Source organism: Mesoplodon mirus, assembly GCF_964341445.2.
Source record: "Mesoplodon mirus genome assembly, contig: HAP1_SCAFFOLD_4067, whole genome shotgun sequence".
NCBI lineage: Eukaryota > Metazoa > Chordata > Mammalia > Artiodactyla > Ziphiidae > Mesoplodon > Mesoplodon mirus.
This window is the reverse complement of record NW_028293805.1, coordinates 5,184-22,306: the sequence shown is the minus strand read 5'-3', so window position 1 is coordinate 22,306 and position 17,123 is coordinate 5,184. Positions and strand designations below refer to the sequence as shown.

Genomic DNA, 17,123 nt, shown 5'->3' with positions numbered 1-17,123 from the left:
TCTAATTGCGAATGTTATTTAAACTGGTGTAACTGTTTAGGAGGATGTCTATTTGGTGTGTTCCCTAATAGCAATTCACTCAGTCGCTCACAAGTTGTAATCTTCGGGATGATCCTCCACATCATCGCGTTCTTCATGTGCTTTTTGAATTTACCTACGGAGTCTCCGTTACATAAAACGTCCGCTATTGGGCTTATTGCACCAAGGTAATTCGTGATTTATCTAACAACAGTTTTAAAGCTTGAGCTATAAAGCCGTCGGTTTTAGTAAGCATTCATTAGTTGACATGATTGTTTCGCAATTTTCGTCTACTCATAATGAAAATAGATGAAAAGACCATGAACCTAATATTTGAAAACCTATATGATTCCTTCAAATTTTCGTTTTAGCCTTTTTGTGGCAATAGTGGCTGGCTTTCTTCTCGGTATGGCTGATTCTTGCTGGAATACTCAAATCTATACACTCATTGGTGTAATGTACAAAAATAAGTCATCCTGTGCATTTGCTCTGTTCAAGTTCTTTCAGGTAGGTTGAACATTTTTCCGGTCTATTGGAAAGGAGTGAAACTTTACCTGCTTTGTTTATTTACCGTAGATTTATTCTTTAATATCAGTTCTAGTGTCACATTTCTATTAGGCAAAGTTTCGGACGATCTCGAGCTCTCAAAGTTGCCTCAAATTTTGTCATGCCTACGAAATTTGTGGCGAACCTTCATGGTTCTGGTTGTTGTAGTAACGACTACTGTACATCTTTGATGCACAGCTTTGTAGTAACTCATATTCTTTAACACTGCAGTGTTCTTCCCTGACCAAGGTTTTGTAGTAGTAGTACTTTTTTTTCCAAGGTGATTTCTTTTCCAGTTAGAATTTTTTTGACTGTCTTCGTTATCGCTAGCTTATTGAACATGGATTTTGTTTTGGGCGTTGGCTATAAAAAGATCTATTTTGCATCTAGAGATATATAAAGGGCCGGTTTTTGACACGAGTCATCGTTTCATTGACAATTTATTGACTTTGTTACATTTTAATTCGCATAGATGAATCACAGTCACCCGTTTGGTTAGGGAGTATATGAAAAATGAAGGAATAGATTCAACGTAAACTGGAAAACGAAATTCCAAGGAAGAGCGAGGTTTTTCGTATTGTAGACTAAGTGATATATAGTAAATTTAGCACTCGTAAATTTCATAGGATAGAGCAAAATCTTTTCTGTAACTGCGTTATGCTTAGAACCCTTAATCGCTCTAGTTATCATAAAATAATCTGATGTGAAAAAAAGTCCGTAACAGACACGAAACAAGGCGTCGTTCGTTATGTGTTAACGAGAGTGTGAGTAATTTCATCACATGTGCAATAAGATTTAACACTTTCAGTCACTAGCTGCCTGTGTATCGTTTTACTACAGCTCTGTCCTACTTCTGCACTGGCAGTTGTTATTCTTATGCCTCGGAGCTAGTGCTGCAGCTGTTTGCTTCAGTGTTGTTTCCAATAATGCTGATCAGCACGAAGATGAGTGAGAGCCTTCTGTTGCAAGTTTCCTGTGATATTCTTTTACTGGTTAAAGCAAAGAACTCTACGGGGATAATGAATAAAATATAGTAATAATAAAATACGGAAGATCTAATCTTTTTTTAATTTCATGCATACATGTTTGTTTCCTTTTCTATTTTACTGTTGCTCCAGAGCATCTGTTGTGTCATTCCTGTATCATTTTTTTGCTTTCCAGATGCGTACTGTAGTATCTACCTACTGTAGTTGAATCAGGTGTTGTTATGACCAAGACATTAAAGTTTAGTTTAGTAGGACATTAAAGTTTGTTCGTTGTTTTCTTTAAACATTGGTCAAGGATGTTTTCCTAATTGAGTGTGTTGTTCAATTGGAAATTGGAGATCGATCGTGCATATAGGGAAACAAAACTATTGAAATATACATATCGGTGCTGGCAAGAGATAAATTCTTTTATTTTATCCGACGGATATATACTTGTCTGAAGTCCATGGAGTTTATCTTTGCGTTAAGGCTCGTATTTCGAGCATGAATAAAATTGAATAAACGGGATTTTGCCCAGTTGGGCAACAGGACGATCACTATTTCATTGTTGTGTTTGTGGCGGCGGCGCTTGCATGGAGAAGTTAAAAACTTTAAACCCCTTTGCAAACTTTAATTCGTAACAAATTTAAAATCGGGAGAATATTTCATAAAAAGTCTACACATCTTTAGGGTGGTCGGGCAAAGTCTGCTGTAACCCTGTAATGTTCCCAATTCCTTGTTCTTGATAAGTCTACCTGCACTTGATCACTCCACGATTAAGAGCTCTGGTCTTTGAATAACGTCATCAACATTTTGCTGTAAGTTGAAATGTCTGAAATTACAAATAAATTTCACGCTTTGAATCTATGAAGCCATGACTGACAACAACTTAAAGTTGTATTTGGTATGTAGAGTCTAAAATCATTATACTAGATATAATTACTACCTATGAATTATTTATGAATTGTAGAACTTATCATTCAAGGAACTGCTACGAACTTTCTAGAATTATGATTTTATCGACTTCGTAATATCATCGATCTTCTCTGCTGCAATCGTTTTGTGACTCCAGGTGGTTTATGATACGTACGATCCCAATTTGTATTTTTTTATTCAATTTATAGCAATTCATAGACTTGTGTAGATGATGTAAGTAAAGATATGTATTTGCTCTTCAGTCGAGGAATGCTCAACAAGATTAACATCACACTAAACGAAGGACAGCGAGAAAAACATGCAGTTTCGATGTGTTTAAAGTTGTAAATCATATACACGTACTAAGAAAACATACCGGAATATGATTAAGAGTAAATTATTGATTTTTGTCTTACATTCATCGATACAAAGAAAGTCGTTATTCCAGGCGATACATAACCTATGATAGAAAATGAACACAATCGAGACATCTGTAGATGAGTTATTATATAAATAATTAATGAATCCTGTTTGGAAACAAAACGTTGAATATTTCACTCGCGCTTTTTTTTTTTGCTACTTCGTTTTAAGACTTGAGATTTTTCTATTTTTATAATAACACACTTTGTGTTGGATTTTCCTTCTAACGTCATTGTTACATTGTGTCCTGCTTCTTGTTCTATTAGATGGTACGATACTGAGCATATACATCTCGTGTATCGTTAAGATCTTTCACCCAATTTTTAAGAGTTTCAAAAATGCCCACAGTTAGTTTTGTATATCATTGGAATACTATGACAACAACTAAATTCCACATAGACACTGTATTATGTACTACACCAATAGAACAAGAGTCCCCCACTTCCTCTTCACACGATGGTATTTATGTTCTTTATCGGGCAGGTGAAATTAATTTCTTTGAACCAACAATTTCTGATAGATTTTCTATTATTCGTAGCAGCATCTTTCAGCTTCGATCATCTTCTCAATGTTGAAGATTGTTTGCTAAATTATTGAAAGATAGATACTGAAGGATAAAAATATATCATAGCTACCCAGCTTTTGATGGAAATTAAGACTTGGATAATATCTACGAGCTTCATCTGATTATACTATCCTTGCTGAAATTCGTCTTTTATAGTATTTTGCCATTTCTGTTGTCCATCAGAATACGATACGATGAAAAAAATGGGTCGTTTTTGTTGCGTTAAAATGTTTTCTTCAATAATGCATTCAAAAAATACTTATTTAAAGTTTTTTTTTTTTATCTGAAATTTCATACCCTGATATGTTCTCAATGATAACGGATGCTGTCATCCGGAAAGTTGTGGTTATCGTATTTTAAGACATTTAATTTCATGCCGATTGAACAAGCGTTAAAATTTTACCGGATTAAAAGGTACTAGATAACGAACAATGCTGTTTGAGGTGTTTGAAATACGATAGAGTTATAGAATAGGCATTACTTTATCGATATTTGTACTTCGTATATTTTTCTATGGCCATTCAACCAGATTGCTCTCAGCATTTGGTAATATTCTGCAACTGCTATTGGGTTAATTTCGACAATTCTTATATTCGTAAATGACGTCACTTATCAGGTCTGCAGATGATTAACAGCTACATCCAGTGGAAGTTGTTATCATTTCCTGGAAAAAAACTGACACAAGTAGGCCAACAACATGAAGTTCTACAGAGAATTACGGATTCAGTGTAGGATTTCTGTATAAATTCTGTCTATAAGAAAAATGTAAATTGTATATTGTAGTATAAATTTATTTGATTAGAATGCTTAAAACATTAGTAAAAGGTTGTGTTTGTGAAGAAAATTGTGTTGAACCATATTGATTGAACGCAAACTCTTTAAATACTGAACCCGCTTTAGAAAAGTCTCATGAATGACTTACTACCTAATCATAGCGAAAAAATCTTGAATTTGAAACATCACTGCTAAAATACAGCAGATACAACTCTTGTACCAAAAGCTTCAAAAGCCTCCGTATTAGGTATTCTCTACCAACATTACCAGGATTTCATTGTGAACTTAACCGATCAATCTTATGGAGATTATAGAAGAATAAAACAATCGGAATTTAATCAATCTGTGAGGGTACGCCATATATTCGAGTTAATAGAGCACTGTAAGGGGTACTTGAATATGTGACTTACCTATGTCTTAAGTCAGTGTTTTCATCCTCTTATCTCTTTCGATGTTTCAACTTCAACACTTCCTTATCAGTACAATGAAAATGTTGAATAAAATGGGTAATACTTCTCATCTATGCTCTCAACAGTGGTACGTGTAAAAAAAAAAAAACTTTCTAGAAGAGTAGAATGATCCTGAATTATGATGGTTTTGTGAATCAACATCAACTAAATTGGAAATGATACAGTCAATGTACTGGTGATTGCTTCAAGAACCGCTCGATTCAACGTCGAGCGAAGAGCTTTGTAAGCTGGAAACTTACACTTGAAGAGTTCACATTACATAAATCAGTAAACATAATTCTGAAGCATATAAGTGTTCACAAGGAATCATGAAGAAAAGTGATAAAAAAAAGAAGAACGAGATTAGTGGGAGGTTGTGGCGAAATCTAGCTATCGTTGACGCAAACTTTTCAACCACTCAGTTTGTAATAATTTGTAAATTTATAGAAGTGATAAGAATCGATTCCATATTCAGACATTCGAGTTCTGTAATAACTCTCGCCATTTTCCTCTATGAAATTGTTTTTATTTTTTCGCAGTTGTGTTAGATCTGCCTATTTATTAACGTTCGGTATCATTAAAGTTTTCTTTTTGTTTGTTTAATGACGAAAGCAACAAGCGATTAGTAGGTTATACTATCGATTTTCTGTTGTTTGAAATATTGGGGATCCTATTTTATTCTATTATTTATGTGTCGTCGAATTTGTAAAACTGTTAATGTTAAGGTAAGAAAAGTTGACGATTTCATGGGAATTTCTAAAATCCAATTACGAGGATGTTGTTTTTTAGTAGTCTGTTCACGGTTATCTGTTTTAGCCTTACATCAACTCTTCACTCTAGGAATTGTTAGATTGATAGATGATTGCATCATATACTGAATGTGAACTGATTAGCAGTTGAATTATTTTTAACAACGATTAAATTGAGAAGAACAAAGAGAATGATCGAAAAACGAGATGTATCGTTCGAAAATCAATTTAGCCGAAATATTTCACTAAAATCACATAACGTTTTGAATTTATCGATGTCTAGAAACTAAACTATTCGGGCTTTCGTTGACATTAAATATTCATTCAAAGAGAAGATTATTACGTAGAATAAATATATTTACTAATTCTGTTGTATTGAAATTGTAGTTTTCAAATGTTCTTTGTTTTTTTCGCTTTTTGTCGTCAGAACTCCATCAAGATTACTGTCATGAACAGTGAAGCAATTGAACAAATGATGTTTTCTCCGACAGTACACCAAGCAGTGTACTGTTAAATGTTCAACTATGCTGCACATCTTCTATTAAACATTTCTGTTAAAAATTTAAGTCGTTTTTAGTTTTCGATCTTTCTCATTCCTCAGTGTTTTGAATTCAAAACAATTCAAAATCAGTAATAATCTTTGAGAATTAAACATATCATTGAATCTCTTTCATCTATCTGCTATGTTCTCATTTCCTAAAATTCTGTATTATTGGCAGTTCTAGATCAATGGGAGGAGCATCACGATGAATATGTACTAATATGTAAGCTTATATTTCATTCCTGTTTATTTCTTCCTATCGGACTGCGAATAGCGCAGTGGTTATAGGTGGTTATTGCACAACATACAGCATCGTTGTTTAGTTCGATACCGATGCCCTAACTCAGCAAGCCATTCATTCTTCCGAGATCGGCAAATGAGAACCAGACTTGTCTAGGAGAATGAAAAATCTAATTTTATATCTACATCGATAGGTTACGATGCTTGATGAAGTCGAATGCATAGTGGATCACTCACGGATTGATTAACACCGAACACTGTTGTCTTTTATCCTTTACTATTTGTTTCTATAGATATTTTGGAAAAAATAAACCTGTCAACTAATTTTATTAATGAATTGTGAACATATCTTGATTAAATGCTAAACTATTCATAAATGTAGTTGCAATAGTTCAACATAGCAAGTACCTCTTCATATTATGAATAATACTAATATAATAATATAATCGTTTTCGAGAAGTTAATGCTCACAAAAATCTACAAAAAGTGTGAATTATGTGAAAAAAAAATGGCAGTTTTGTATGTAATCAACGAAACAAAAGAAAAAAAAATGCGTTCTTGTCTTATAGTAGAACTTTTAAGTTTCGCCTTGTCTGAAGATTAGATAATCTTCCATAATGGAGAAATTTTTTACAATTAATTGAATCAGATTCGTCTTCCTTAATATAATAATGAACATTTAATCATTCTAACACTAGAATCTATTCATTGTTAAAATGACTACGTTATTAGGTAATATAAAAAGCAAAAATCCAACTAATAGGGCTATTATCGTCGACCTTGTTGTCGTTATTGTTGTCGGCGGTCATCTTTTCTTAATTTGCCAGAAGTGTTTCCCGTAGTAAAAAATCCGGCGATTTATTTAAAGGTGAGAATGCCAGAAGGTGACACAACACAGCAAAGAGGTCATCAATTCTGGTGTCATCATCCATCGTCAAATGCCATTCATTGTGTTAACGACATTCATTCTACTCAGTCTCTTTGTGATATTTGATAATTGTGATGTATGTATGTGATATTTTTTTAATACTTTTACTTCATTAACCTTTACTGATATAAATTTATAATAAGTGTAGAATAGAAATTCGTTCTTCAAACAGATAAAATCGTTTTGTAGATTGTCTCGAAACACATGTTTAATTGTAAAAAGTCTAGTTTAATTTATTACGCTTAACTTAAGGTTAACACTTAGTAGCGAAATTTATCAAGTTTTCTTCTTTATTGAAATTAATTCAATTTCATTTTTGTTATATATTATCTTTTCATAAACTAGAATTTTTTTTTAGCTATTCATTGCGAGAATGATTGGAATTTTCGTAAAGGCATTTGATTCTGTTTGTAATCTAGGTGAGTAGTTTTTTTTTTCATTTTTTTTCTCATCTATGATTTTTTCTAGTGTTCAGTAATGTTATGTATTATGTATACTTATTAGATGCATATTATACAAATCTCATTTGTTTCCAGTTCGCCGATACAATTGTTTCGGACGCCGCAGCGATGTTAACGAGCATCTTCTGGATCAAGAAATTGGAGTAAGTGGTTAGAAGTAATTTAAATAATAATAAATAACTGCCTTTTATATTCATTCATAACTTTCATCTATACAAGTTATCAACCATTAAAGTTTCGAAAATTTTCGTACAATATATGAGAACACTAGCAAGTTTACGATGTATTTTGCGCAGGTTTACCGGAACACGGTGGTGCTCAGCTCTGACTATTAGACTCTATGACATCCAGTGAACAAATAAAAGCTTACTTATATCGTGTTATATAGTCATGTAACCGATTTTTCATGTTGTGCAATAATTCGAATGTTATTCAACTTTATATAAACATAAATATATAGATATCAGAACAGCTGTATCATCTGTAATCTATTGGTAATCATCGAATTATTCGAGCAGATAGCATCTAACATCTTCATACGCCACTAGCGAACGTCACGGGTAGCGTCTAATAGCCCCAATTGCTCGAAAGATGAAAGAAAAAAACCTAGCATTTTTGGTATGTGTTAATCGAAATCTGCTGTGCAGACTGTCTATATCCAAAGCGTTATATTGGAGTGTACATAAAGCTTATTTGTAAAAGTAAACAAAATTCTTTCTATGTACATCTTCGTTGAAAATTTCTGAAAGTGCACTTGAGCACATGTGCTTGAATATCACCAGATGTTTAAGAAATATATGTCCATTTATATATAGCGTAGAAGAATTCCGTCATCTGGATTTACATATCTGTGCCGCAATAACTACATGATTCTAATTGTCTCTGTTAACCATCATGCTCTTTCGAAGGACATTCCACGCAACCTTTCTATTACCGTACTCGAGATATCTCAAATAAGTGAGGTCGTTGAAAGAATAAGTATAACGAACATCAGATTTCTATACATTTACGCGTCCTTATCCTCCTTCTTCACACATTCCAAATAGAGGAGCTTTATTACTTTATTATCGGTTGAGCTATGTGGCTGACTGAGATTCTGATATCGTACAATGACAGCGTTCTTAGGTCCTTTACCTAAGCATTAGAACTATAGCAATTGGAAGAATACGGATACCCTTATTCGAATAAGGCTTATCATTCAGGTGATTCAGGTGACCAAACATCCTGATATTGGTGTAGTTTGCTGTTATTTAAGACATCGGCATTGTGAAGCGTTGTTGGAGGAGGTGTCATCGTACGAAAAATAAACGATTTCGAAAAAAAAATCGTTGGTCGAATGTGTGGGATTTTTTGGATTTTTTCTAAAATAAAACGCTTTTGATATAGACAAGAAAAATTACTGTGCTCCGCATAATATGTGATGTTGGGAAGTGCAAATAAATAAAAACGATAAGGACATAGAACACAAATATTATGAACAGAACACAAATAACATTTATGTACAAATTTACTGAAATAATTGATATATGCATTTAGTGAAATAATTGCATTCGATTATGCAATAATTGATTTCCGTGAAATAAATACTAATATGCTTTACAAAAAAAAAGAGGCTCTGTGTGAAAAAGTATACCTGGGAAGTTTAATTAATATGGCGTTTTAGTAAATAAGAACTCGTTTGATGGCAATGTGCAGTACGAGATAGTCTTGGCCTTCTAACAGTAACCACTGATCAACTTACTAATGCCGACCTACGTTTTCATTTATTTGACTCAATTAGTTCTTCCAGCTTTGTGTTATGCAGAAGACACATGAGCTTATGGTTCAGATAAAAAGGATAAAGGATAAAGTGGTCGGCGTTGATCAATCCCTGAGGGATGCGCCATGCATTCGACTTCATTTGACATCGTAGAGGTGATTGAATGCATATGTGGCCTATACAATGACTTGCGGGGGCCAGCCGATGTGTCAAGTCAGTGTTTCTATCCTCCCAGACAAATCTGGTACCAGTTTGCCGACCCCGGAGGGATGGAAGGCTTGGTGAACCCGGGGCGCGGCATCGAATCCAGTGTGCATTGCAGGGTTCAGATATATCAAATAAAACAAAAAATACACAGAATAACTGTTTTGATGCTGAGATATTTGAAAAACTTGTGAGCGGTATGAACTTCGAATCCGCCATTGTCCTATCCGAGAGGTCACGAGCTATCCATCATACCATCCGTGCCCCTCGCTTTGCTTTTCTCTTAGCATGTTTTGATTTCTATCGATGCTATCAGCACTCACCCGTCAACGGGCGCGATGATCTAGGATGCCCAAATCGACTTTAACCCAAGTTAAGCTGAAGCTGCAGTCAATGTGCAATCTTATCAACTTTCATTATTAACTGCCTATTTCTTTTTATTGGCAGTGTTATTATTAATCGAATATTACACAGAATAACATTTGAAAATGAAATGGTACACATGAAGCAAAGCGGATTTTCGTAGTTCAAACCTAAGAAAATTATCGAAATCATGCTTAATACGTCTCAATTAATAAAATTTAATCCTCCGATCACATAATGGAAGAGTTGAGGAAAGGTGGACGAGAAATACATCAGATTGAGCCTCGAGCTACTAAGAAGATGGGACGATCTGCACCTTACACGTGTTAACATCTATATTCGTAGCTGCCACAAAAAAACTTAACGCACTCAACCTAAACCCAAATACGACCATATCCATGGATGACGGTTGCAGAACAACGAAACAAGTAGAAAAACTGCTCGGCACCGCTTTACACGTGAAAACGACTCATCTATGTATCTAAGCTAAGTAGCTTAAGAAGAGATATCGACAGTTTCAAACCAAGCTGGGCTTTAGGTTGGGATTAAATTAATTTCCTTTTAAGTAGCCGAAAATAGGTATTAGCAAGAATTAGTGCTTGATATGTACAACCGATCATGGCGAAAGGAGGAAAATTAAGATACTGCTGGCCATGGGCGGCAAATCATATAGTAATTTCTTTTTTTTTGCCACAAAAGACATTATAACACTGTGCGGATCTTAGAACTTCTTTCATTTCGTTCCGATTCTTCTCATCCGTCATCCACGAAGGTCTTCGAATTTCTGTGTGCAGGTTATTCTGCTACTTGAGGATTTTCGCCTTCTGAATATCGTTGAATGTTGGTCGAGTCTATTCTCACTCGAATGCTAGATTAACTGATACGGTTCCAAGTTTTATTTTTCAAAGAATATAAATATGGCTTTTTACACGATAATGCCACTTCAGCAGTTAACACCCAATAATTCTTCGACAAAAGACGGAGATTTCTCGATCACCGTTCACTAGATTATTTGTGTAGATGACAGCTCTACAGAACCGAATCGTATTATTCATATATAATATATTATGGAGTGGAAAAAGGATAAGGATTGGGGGAAGGGGTGAGGAGGGGATGATGTGAAAAACAAAAATAAAATTTTTGTTACATACATTATTTATGCTGTCATCCTAGAATTTTCAAAAAATTTGTAATAAAACTCATTCAAAAAGGTGAGAACGTAATTTGAAGCAATTTTTAAGCTTAACAAACCGACAAAAATCATTAATTTAGTTTTTAATTTTTTTTTAACAGAAGGCCAGCCGCTACAACGCTACAATTATAAACGATAAATAACGAAATAGCATCATTTCCTGGTAGAGAAAATCTCGCTTGTTCATTTGCTTTCTAGTTCAAAATATGGGCTTTAACGTAAAACAGAGTGAAAAAAAAATATGTGTCATGGGTTGTTTCTTGTAGGCAAAAATTTGTATTCTTTTATTGGCTTCCATTGCAACTGCTAAAGTTCACTATGGGCTCATATACGTTGCTTTCCTTCTTCTTCTGCATATAAAATTTTCATCGGTAAATTCGTTCCTTTCAGATTAACAAGAGCGGAGTATACGCCGGTTACCGGCAACATATTTTTGCAAAATGGTTGATTTTAATAGATTGACTTCTAGTCGATATAGCAAGCAAATTTTTAATTCTAGTGGAGACTTGTGAAAAAAAAAATTACTGTGCTCCACATAATATGTGATGTTGGGAAGTGTAAAATAAATAAAAACGATAAGGACATAGAACACAAATAAAAGCTATGATGTTGAGATATTTGCAAATAGAAACGTATCATTGGTAAAGCCGTATTTTATAATAATTACGAATAACTTTTCACGTTCACTTTACGATAAAATCCATTTGATTGTTTGTTCACAGATGTTCATATTGTTTTCTTTTTTGTAGCTGTAAGTTTTTCAAGGCTTCTATGAGAGTAAAAGTGAAATTCTACCAAATATTTTGATATGGAACAAAATAAAAATGGAACGTTTGAAGTACGAAATACAGTACTACTAAATTATTTCGTGATTCATCATCGTTAGGCACATTTTGTTGTTCTCAGTTTTTTTTTTTCGTTTCGGAACACATCAGACTTCGTGCACTTCTTTTCAAAAGAATTCGTTTCCGAGCGTTCCCATGTTGAGGAGCAAAATACACTATCATCGTTCTCCACTTAACGGACAGGAAACAATATCGATCGGTTCATCTGGCTCGAAACCGATTTTCCTAGCAAGTGTCCAGGAAATGTGTGATCACCGTTCATAACAATCATCTAACAGGATTAATTTGTGTCTTCAGTACTATCTACCAGGAGTAGACTGTGTCACCAGCACCATCTATCAAAAGTAGATTGTGTCGCCAACAATGTATCAGGTCAAACATCAAGTATAACAAAAGCACTTCGAATATTCCTAGGAGAAACTTCGACTGTACAAACTTGTACAATCTTCTTGTTCTCAACAAAATACGTCAACCATTAGAACACTGGTAATACTCATTGCTTCAATTATTTCCTTTCGAGGATATCTCAATTATCTGAGCATACGGTTACAAAAACATTATTAATTTCATAATTCCTTTCGAGAAAATCAAACTGTTGGTATTTGATTTTTTTATATTATGTTATGTCTTTCCTATTTCTCCTTTCTGTTCACTTTTTTGAAATTCTTCTTTCGATGTAGAGAAGTAATTCTTTAGTTCTCTTCATGATCATTAATAATCATACCATAAAAGCGCCGACTTTCTCCGGAGCAATAAATAATTGATTTTCTTCTTGGAAAAAAGTTCCATCATAGAATAAGTGTCACGAACAAGTTTAATGTACATACGGTTTAGGTGTTCGACTTTTGAGCTCCGATTGTCAGGAAAAGCAGTAACGGCACAGATTTACTTTTCACGCTACGTCTATAATGGCACGAATGATATTCATACTCTGAAATATTTTGATGTATAGGATGGGAATAAAATAATGGACGAAAAATCTGATCAACTGTTACCCATTTCCGAGTTCTACTCTAGTCATATGCCATAATGCTATGACTAATAAGTGAACTCAGAAACAAGAAAGCAGCAAATGTTTTAGAAATACGATCGAATCAAGATGTAGTTGAGTTTTGATCATCTAACTGCGCTCCGTAAAGTGCTGTGATTTCTCTCATACGTACACAAACAGTACTTACAGAGCGCAGTTCATAAATGGGAGCACGGCCCGAAAAAAAAAAATGAGTAGTAGTGGTTGAAAAGGATAGGAGTATATCGTCTATGTCGAAAACGACGATTACGACAAAATAGTGTTATTCTGTGTCGTGTCGCAAAATAGAAGTAGTCGTAAACGATCGGACAATTTGTTATCGTCTTTTCGTTCACTCGTATTTATGTATGATTTTGGCGCGCAATTTCACTAGTGACCGCCCACATTTCTCTGTGAATCACCTGCGATTATATGATAATTGAGACTTGAATCATATGGATAGAAGAATCACCTCCGGTGTTTTTTCACACTTCAATGTCATTCAATTGTTCATAGATAGAATCACGTCTCCTAATCCATAGCTGGTATAGCCAATGGTGTTTTAAAACTGAATCATACATAAAAGCTGGTATTATTTTGAAATAATTCGATAGAAAACATTCACCTGTATCACCTCTGATCACTTTGCTTATCTTATCACTTGAATCAGAATGAATTAAGTACTTGTTCGAATTTGTCGCATACCAAAAATGCCTAATTAATTCCGCTCCAGAAACACAAACAACACTATCCCCTATAGTATGATTTCCTTTAATTTAACTATTTTTACTGGCAAAGCAACACCCATAAATATCTAGCTGATCTATCATCTGTAGATGCTCAAATAATCACGGGAATCCTGTCGAACACTTCCTAAGTAGTCATGGAACTTATTCGTTCAAAATGATCTTCTGCCTTATCCTATACAAGGACTTCCTACGTTGTTTTTGTAGGTCTTTGACATTAGTCTAGTCAAGACAAACTTACGAACTTTATACCTATTAGATTTAAATGATGCAAAATACCGTTGCGGTCCACTTTTTTCATAATAATTAAAGAATAAAACGTCAATCAAACCTACTTCTAGCAAATTTTGCCGATTTCTTCATGTTTTTAAGAATATTTCATATTTCAATTTAGGCTTATTATTAGGTAAATACGTAAAGCCACTATGACCTTCTACATGTTGAACATCTTAAAAATGGGCATATTCATAAAGATAGATATCTGAGTTCAAAGTTCTGGTATTGTATTCCCAATGCTCCACTATAGTCGGAATAAAAGTAACAGGCATTTAAAGTACTGTACTCTTTACTTTTATGCTATCTTATCGATAAATTACTTGTCTAATTTAGTCGAAGGTGATAAAAAGGAAAAATTGAAGCGGTATACATTTTACTATTCTATCATTTTTATACAAAACTGGTTACTTATACATAAATTTTGTTCATGATTTTATTAAGTAATTTCTATACTTTATTTTCTAGTTTTTTCATATATGGTACAAATTATTCCATATGAACTTCGAAATGTATGCAATTACACCATTCGCGTCTTCAACATTGTAAATAAAAACTCATTTCGTCCTTTTTTAATTCGTGCTCCTATTTTAATATCAGGTATAATCGAAGTCTAGAAGTTTCGCTTTCTTTTTCTTTCATTCAATGAATTTTTTTTTTCAATTGACTAAATAAAATGTTCAAAGCTAGTAGAGAATATTCCTTTTGTATTGATTTATTAAGTTCTTGTGTTTGTTAACGGAGAATGGCGAAATATCACTAACGGCCATTTTGGTGTCGATGTCATTGTCACTGAGTCACACGGTCATGGTATTTTTGGCGGGAACCAAAAAATTTATAGTTTCAGACTTTATGATTTTTTATTTGAATATGTGTGATGAGAGACACGGCTAGAACGATGTCGTTTGACAATTCGTAGATTCTTTAAAAAACTAGACCAACGTGAAAGCATTTGAAACTGCTAACTACCAACTTCACTCACGGTTTTCGATTAGGCAAAAAACTACAAAACGCTCAATTTTTGTCATTCCACTGTCTAAAATAGACATAGAAGACTTTAGGTGGTCCTCAATGAGATTTTTTCTTGGAGTTATTTGATTAATTTTATCTGCTGACAACGGTATGCTGGAAAGGAAATGAATTTGATTTGAACCATATTTTGAAGCCTCGTTTATATTTATTAAAGAGAACAGTATAAAAATGTTACACCATGTCTCGTACAGAGTCTTATCATTATAAAAGTTAAAGTGCGTTTAACGTTGCTCAATTCCTAAGAGGTAAGCCATGCATTTAACTTCATTCGTAACATCGTATAGGTGATTGAATGTGAATTTGGCCCATACCCATATAATGACTTGAATTGGCCTGACGATCTATTAAGTCAGTGCTTTTCGCCACACCTCACCTCTTAATATTATATCCATTATTTTACTATTAAATTCTTAGTCTTCCTGTCTTGCAACGGAAAAAAAATTTCTTTATAAGAATAACGCCGAATATTTTCCACATCTACTGCTCCAGGAACCCAGTGTATTAAGGAATTGCCGCTGTCCGAGAAAGAAACCTAGTGCAAATTGATAAACTCCCTTTTGAAAAACAAAGGCAGGTGATTGATTATAGTCGGGACATACGAACTATCTGATCCAGCTTTCTCCAGACTCAATAGGATAGAACACCATTATAATTCGATGAAATAACTGTAGAGTTAATCCATTTCATTGAGGTTCAGACGGTTCATTTTGAACATGATATGTTTATTCAAGTACTGCTCGCAGTTTGAGACTTCGCTCTACGATTAGAATTTTCAAACCAGACTGTGCTGTGCTTGCTGTGCTTCTTTTTAAAAAGCAGAGATTTTACATATTTCTTATAGCTCAGAGCCTTGTTCCACTACTTATTTCAAGCGGTACATCCACAATCTTATCAACTTCCATTATTAACTTCCTATTTCTTTTATCGGCAGTTTTATTGTTAATCGAAATATAACTGCTTTGCTGGTGAGATATTTTCAGAATTCGGGTCGGCGTGAACTTCCAACCCGCGCTTATCCTATCAGTCCACGAATACTCCCGCTCATACGATATTTCGTACAACTGATGTCGACGTGTACGTGCAACAAATGACGATTTGAACACATCGGAGAAAAATAGACTCAGAAAAAGAACATTATCGGCCATCATCAGTATGCAAATGTAGTCCCTCTTTTGCACTCTCCTCAATGCACAGTTTAGCACTGGAAATTTTTAAAATAACGAAACTACACTATTTGGCAGCAGGATCAAATGAATGACTACGTGTGCATTTCAGCGCACCACTAACACATTTGATGCACGAAATTTTGCGTGAGACACCAGAATGTTGAAAAGTCACTCAATTTTCATTTCATTATTTCATCAAATCAACACATTATTAACATTTGAGCAGCAAGCAAAAATACTGTGCATGGAACAATCCAGAACTGTTCGAACCACCTCGACTCAGCATGGGGTAGACGATGTGGAAACGGCACTGTGTCGTCTGCCGTCGCCGGTTCGTGTTGTACATGCAAAGGTGAAAGAAATAAGGTTGAGTTGAGACGACAATTTCTTTTGAAGTCCCGATTCGCAGTATATTCATTCAATCGCAACTATCAACGTGCCATTATTATTCATTTCTTAGCAATTTCCAGATCCGACTGTCTCTTAACCTCGGCACTGATAGATATTTTTAAGAGAGTATTCCTTTCTCTTCACAGAAGTCATCAGAGCAGAACGCTCAACCAGCAGAGAAATTTTTACCTTCAGCCTAGATTTTTGTCTCTTTAAGGCATTTTTTACTACTACAGCATAGCACTCTTTGTTTTCCAATTTTTATACATTTGGGCTTGAAGGCGATGAAACATTAATGATAAAGTTTATTCGATTTAATCTTGTGAAGCAACGATCGGTGCTAGTAGACAAGGAGGAATGAAAATAGGAACAGAAAAAAGAGAGACAACATGGTGAGAGAGTCATAAACAGCCACCGCAAATACTCAACAAAACCTCAAAAATGAGTGGAAAGAAGTCGATCAAAACTTTTCTTGTCCCACTAAATTCATCATTAAATAGCTATTAAATAGCAAAAATTTTATGTTAAAACGATAATTTAAACTAAACTACAACATAATTCTGAAGAGAATTG

At 34.3% G+C, this 17,123-nt stretch overlaps 1 protein-coding gene across 1 annotated transcript; it reads left to right on the top strand.

The window, feature by feature from the left end:
• The first annotated feature begins 45 nt into the window (after nucleotides 1-45).
• LOC309798002 (UNC93-like protein MFSD11) lies at nucleotides 46-1,937 on the top strand. Its single transcript, XM_082646358.1, has 3 exons — nucleotides 46-206; nucleotides 390-525; nucleotides 1,373-1,937. The coding sequence occupies exons 1-3, from the start codon at nucleotides 109-111 to the stop codon at nucleotides 1,514-1,516; spliced, it is 378 nt and encodes a 125-aa protein (XP_082502484.1). The 5' UTR covers nucleotides 46-108; the 3' UTR covers nucleotides 1,517-1,937.
• The last annotated feature ends 15,186 nt before the right edge of the window (nucleotides 1,938-17,123 follow it).

What these genes read in the sequence shown, in the direction of transcription:
- LOC309798002 (XM_082646358.1), top strand. Translation starts at nt 109, where the DNA reads ATGATCCTCCACATCATCGCGTTCTTCATGTGCTTTTTGAATTTACCT. An exon ending in ATTGGGCTTATTGCACCAAG is followed by an intron (nt 207 to 389) that starts GTAATTCGTGAT and finishes TTTTCGTTTTAG; the next exon opens with CCTTTTTGTGGCAATAGTGG. An exon ending in CTCTGTTCAAGTTCTTTCAG is followed by an intron (nt 526 to 1,372) that starts GTAGGTTGAACA and finishes TAACACTTTCAG; the next exon opens with TCACTAGCTGCCTGTGTATC.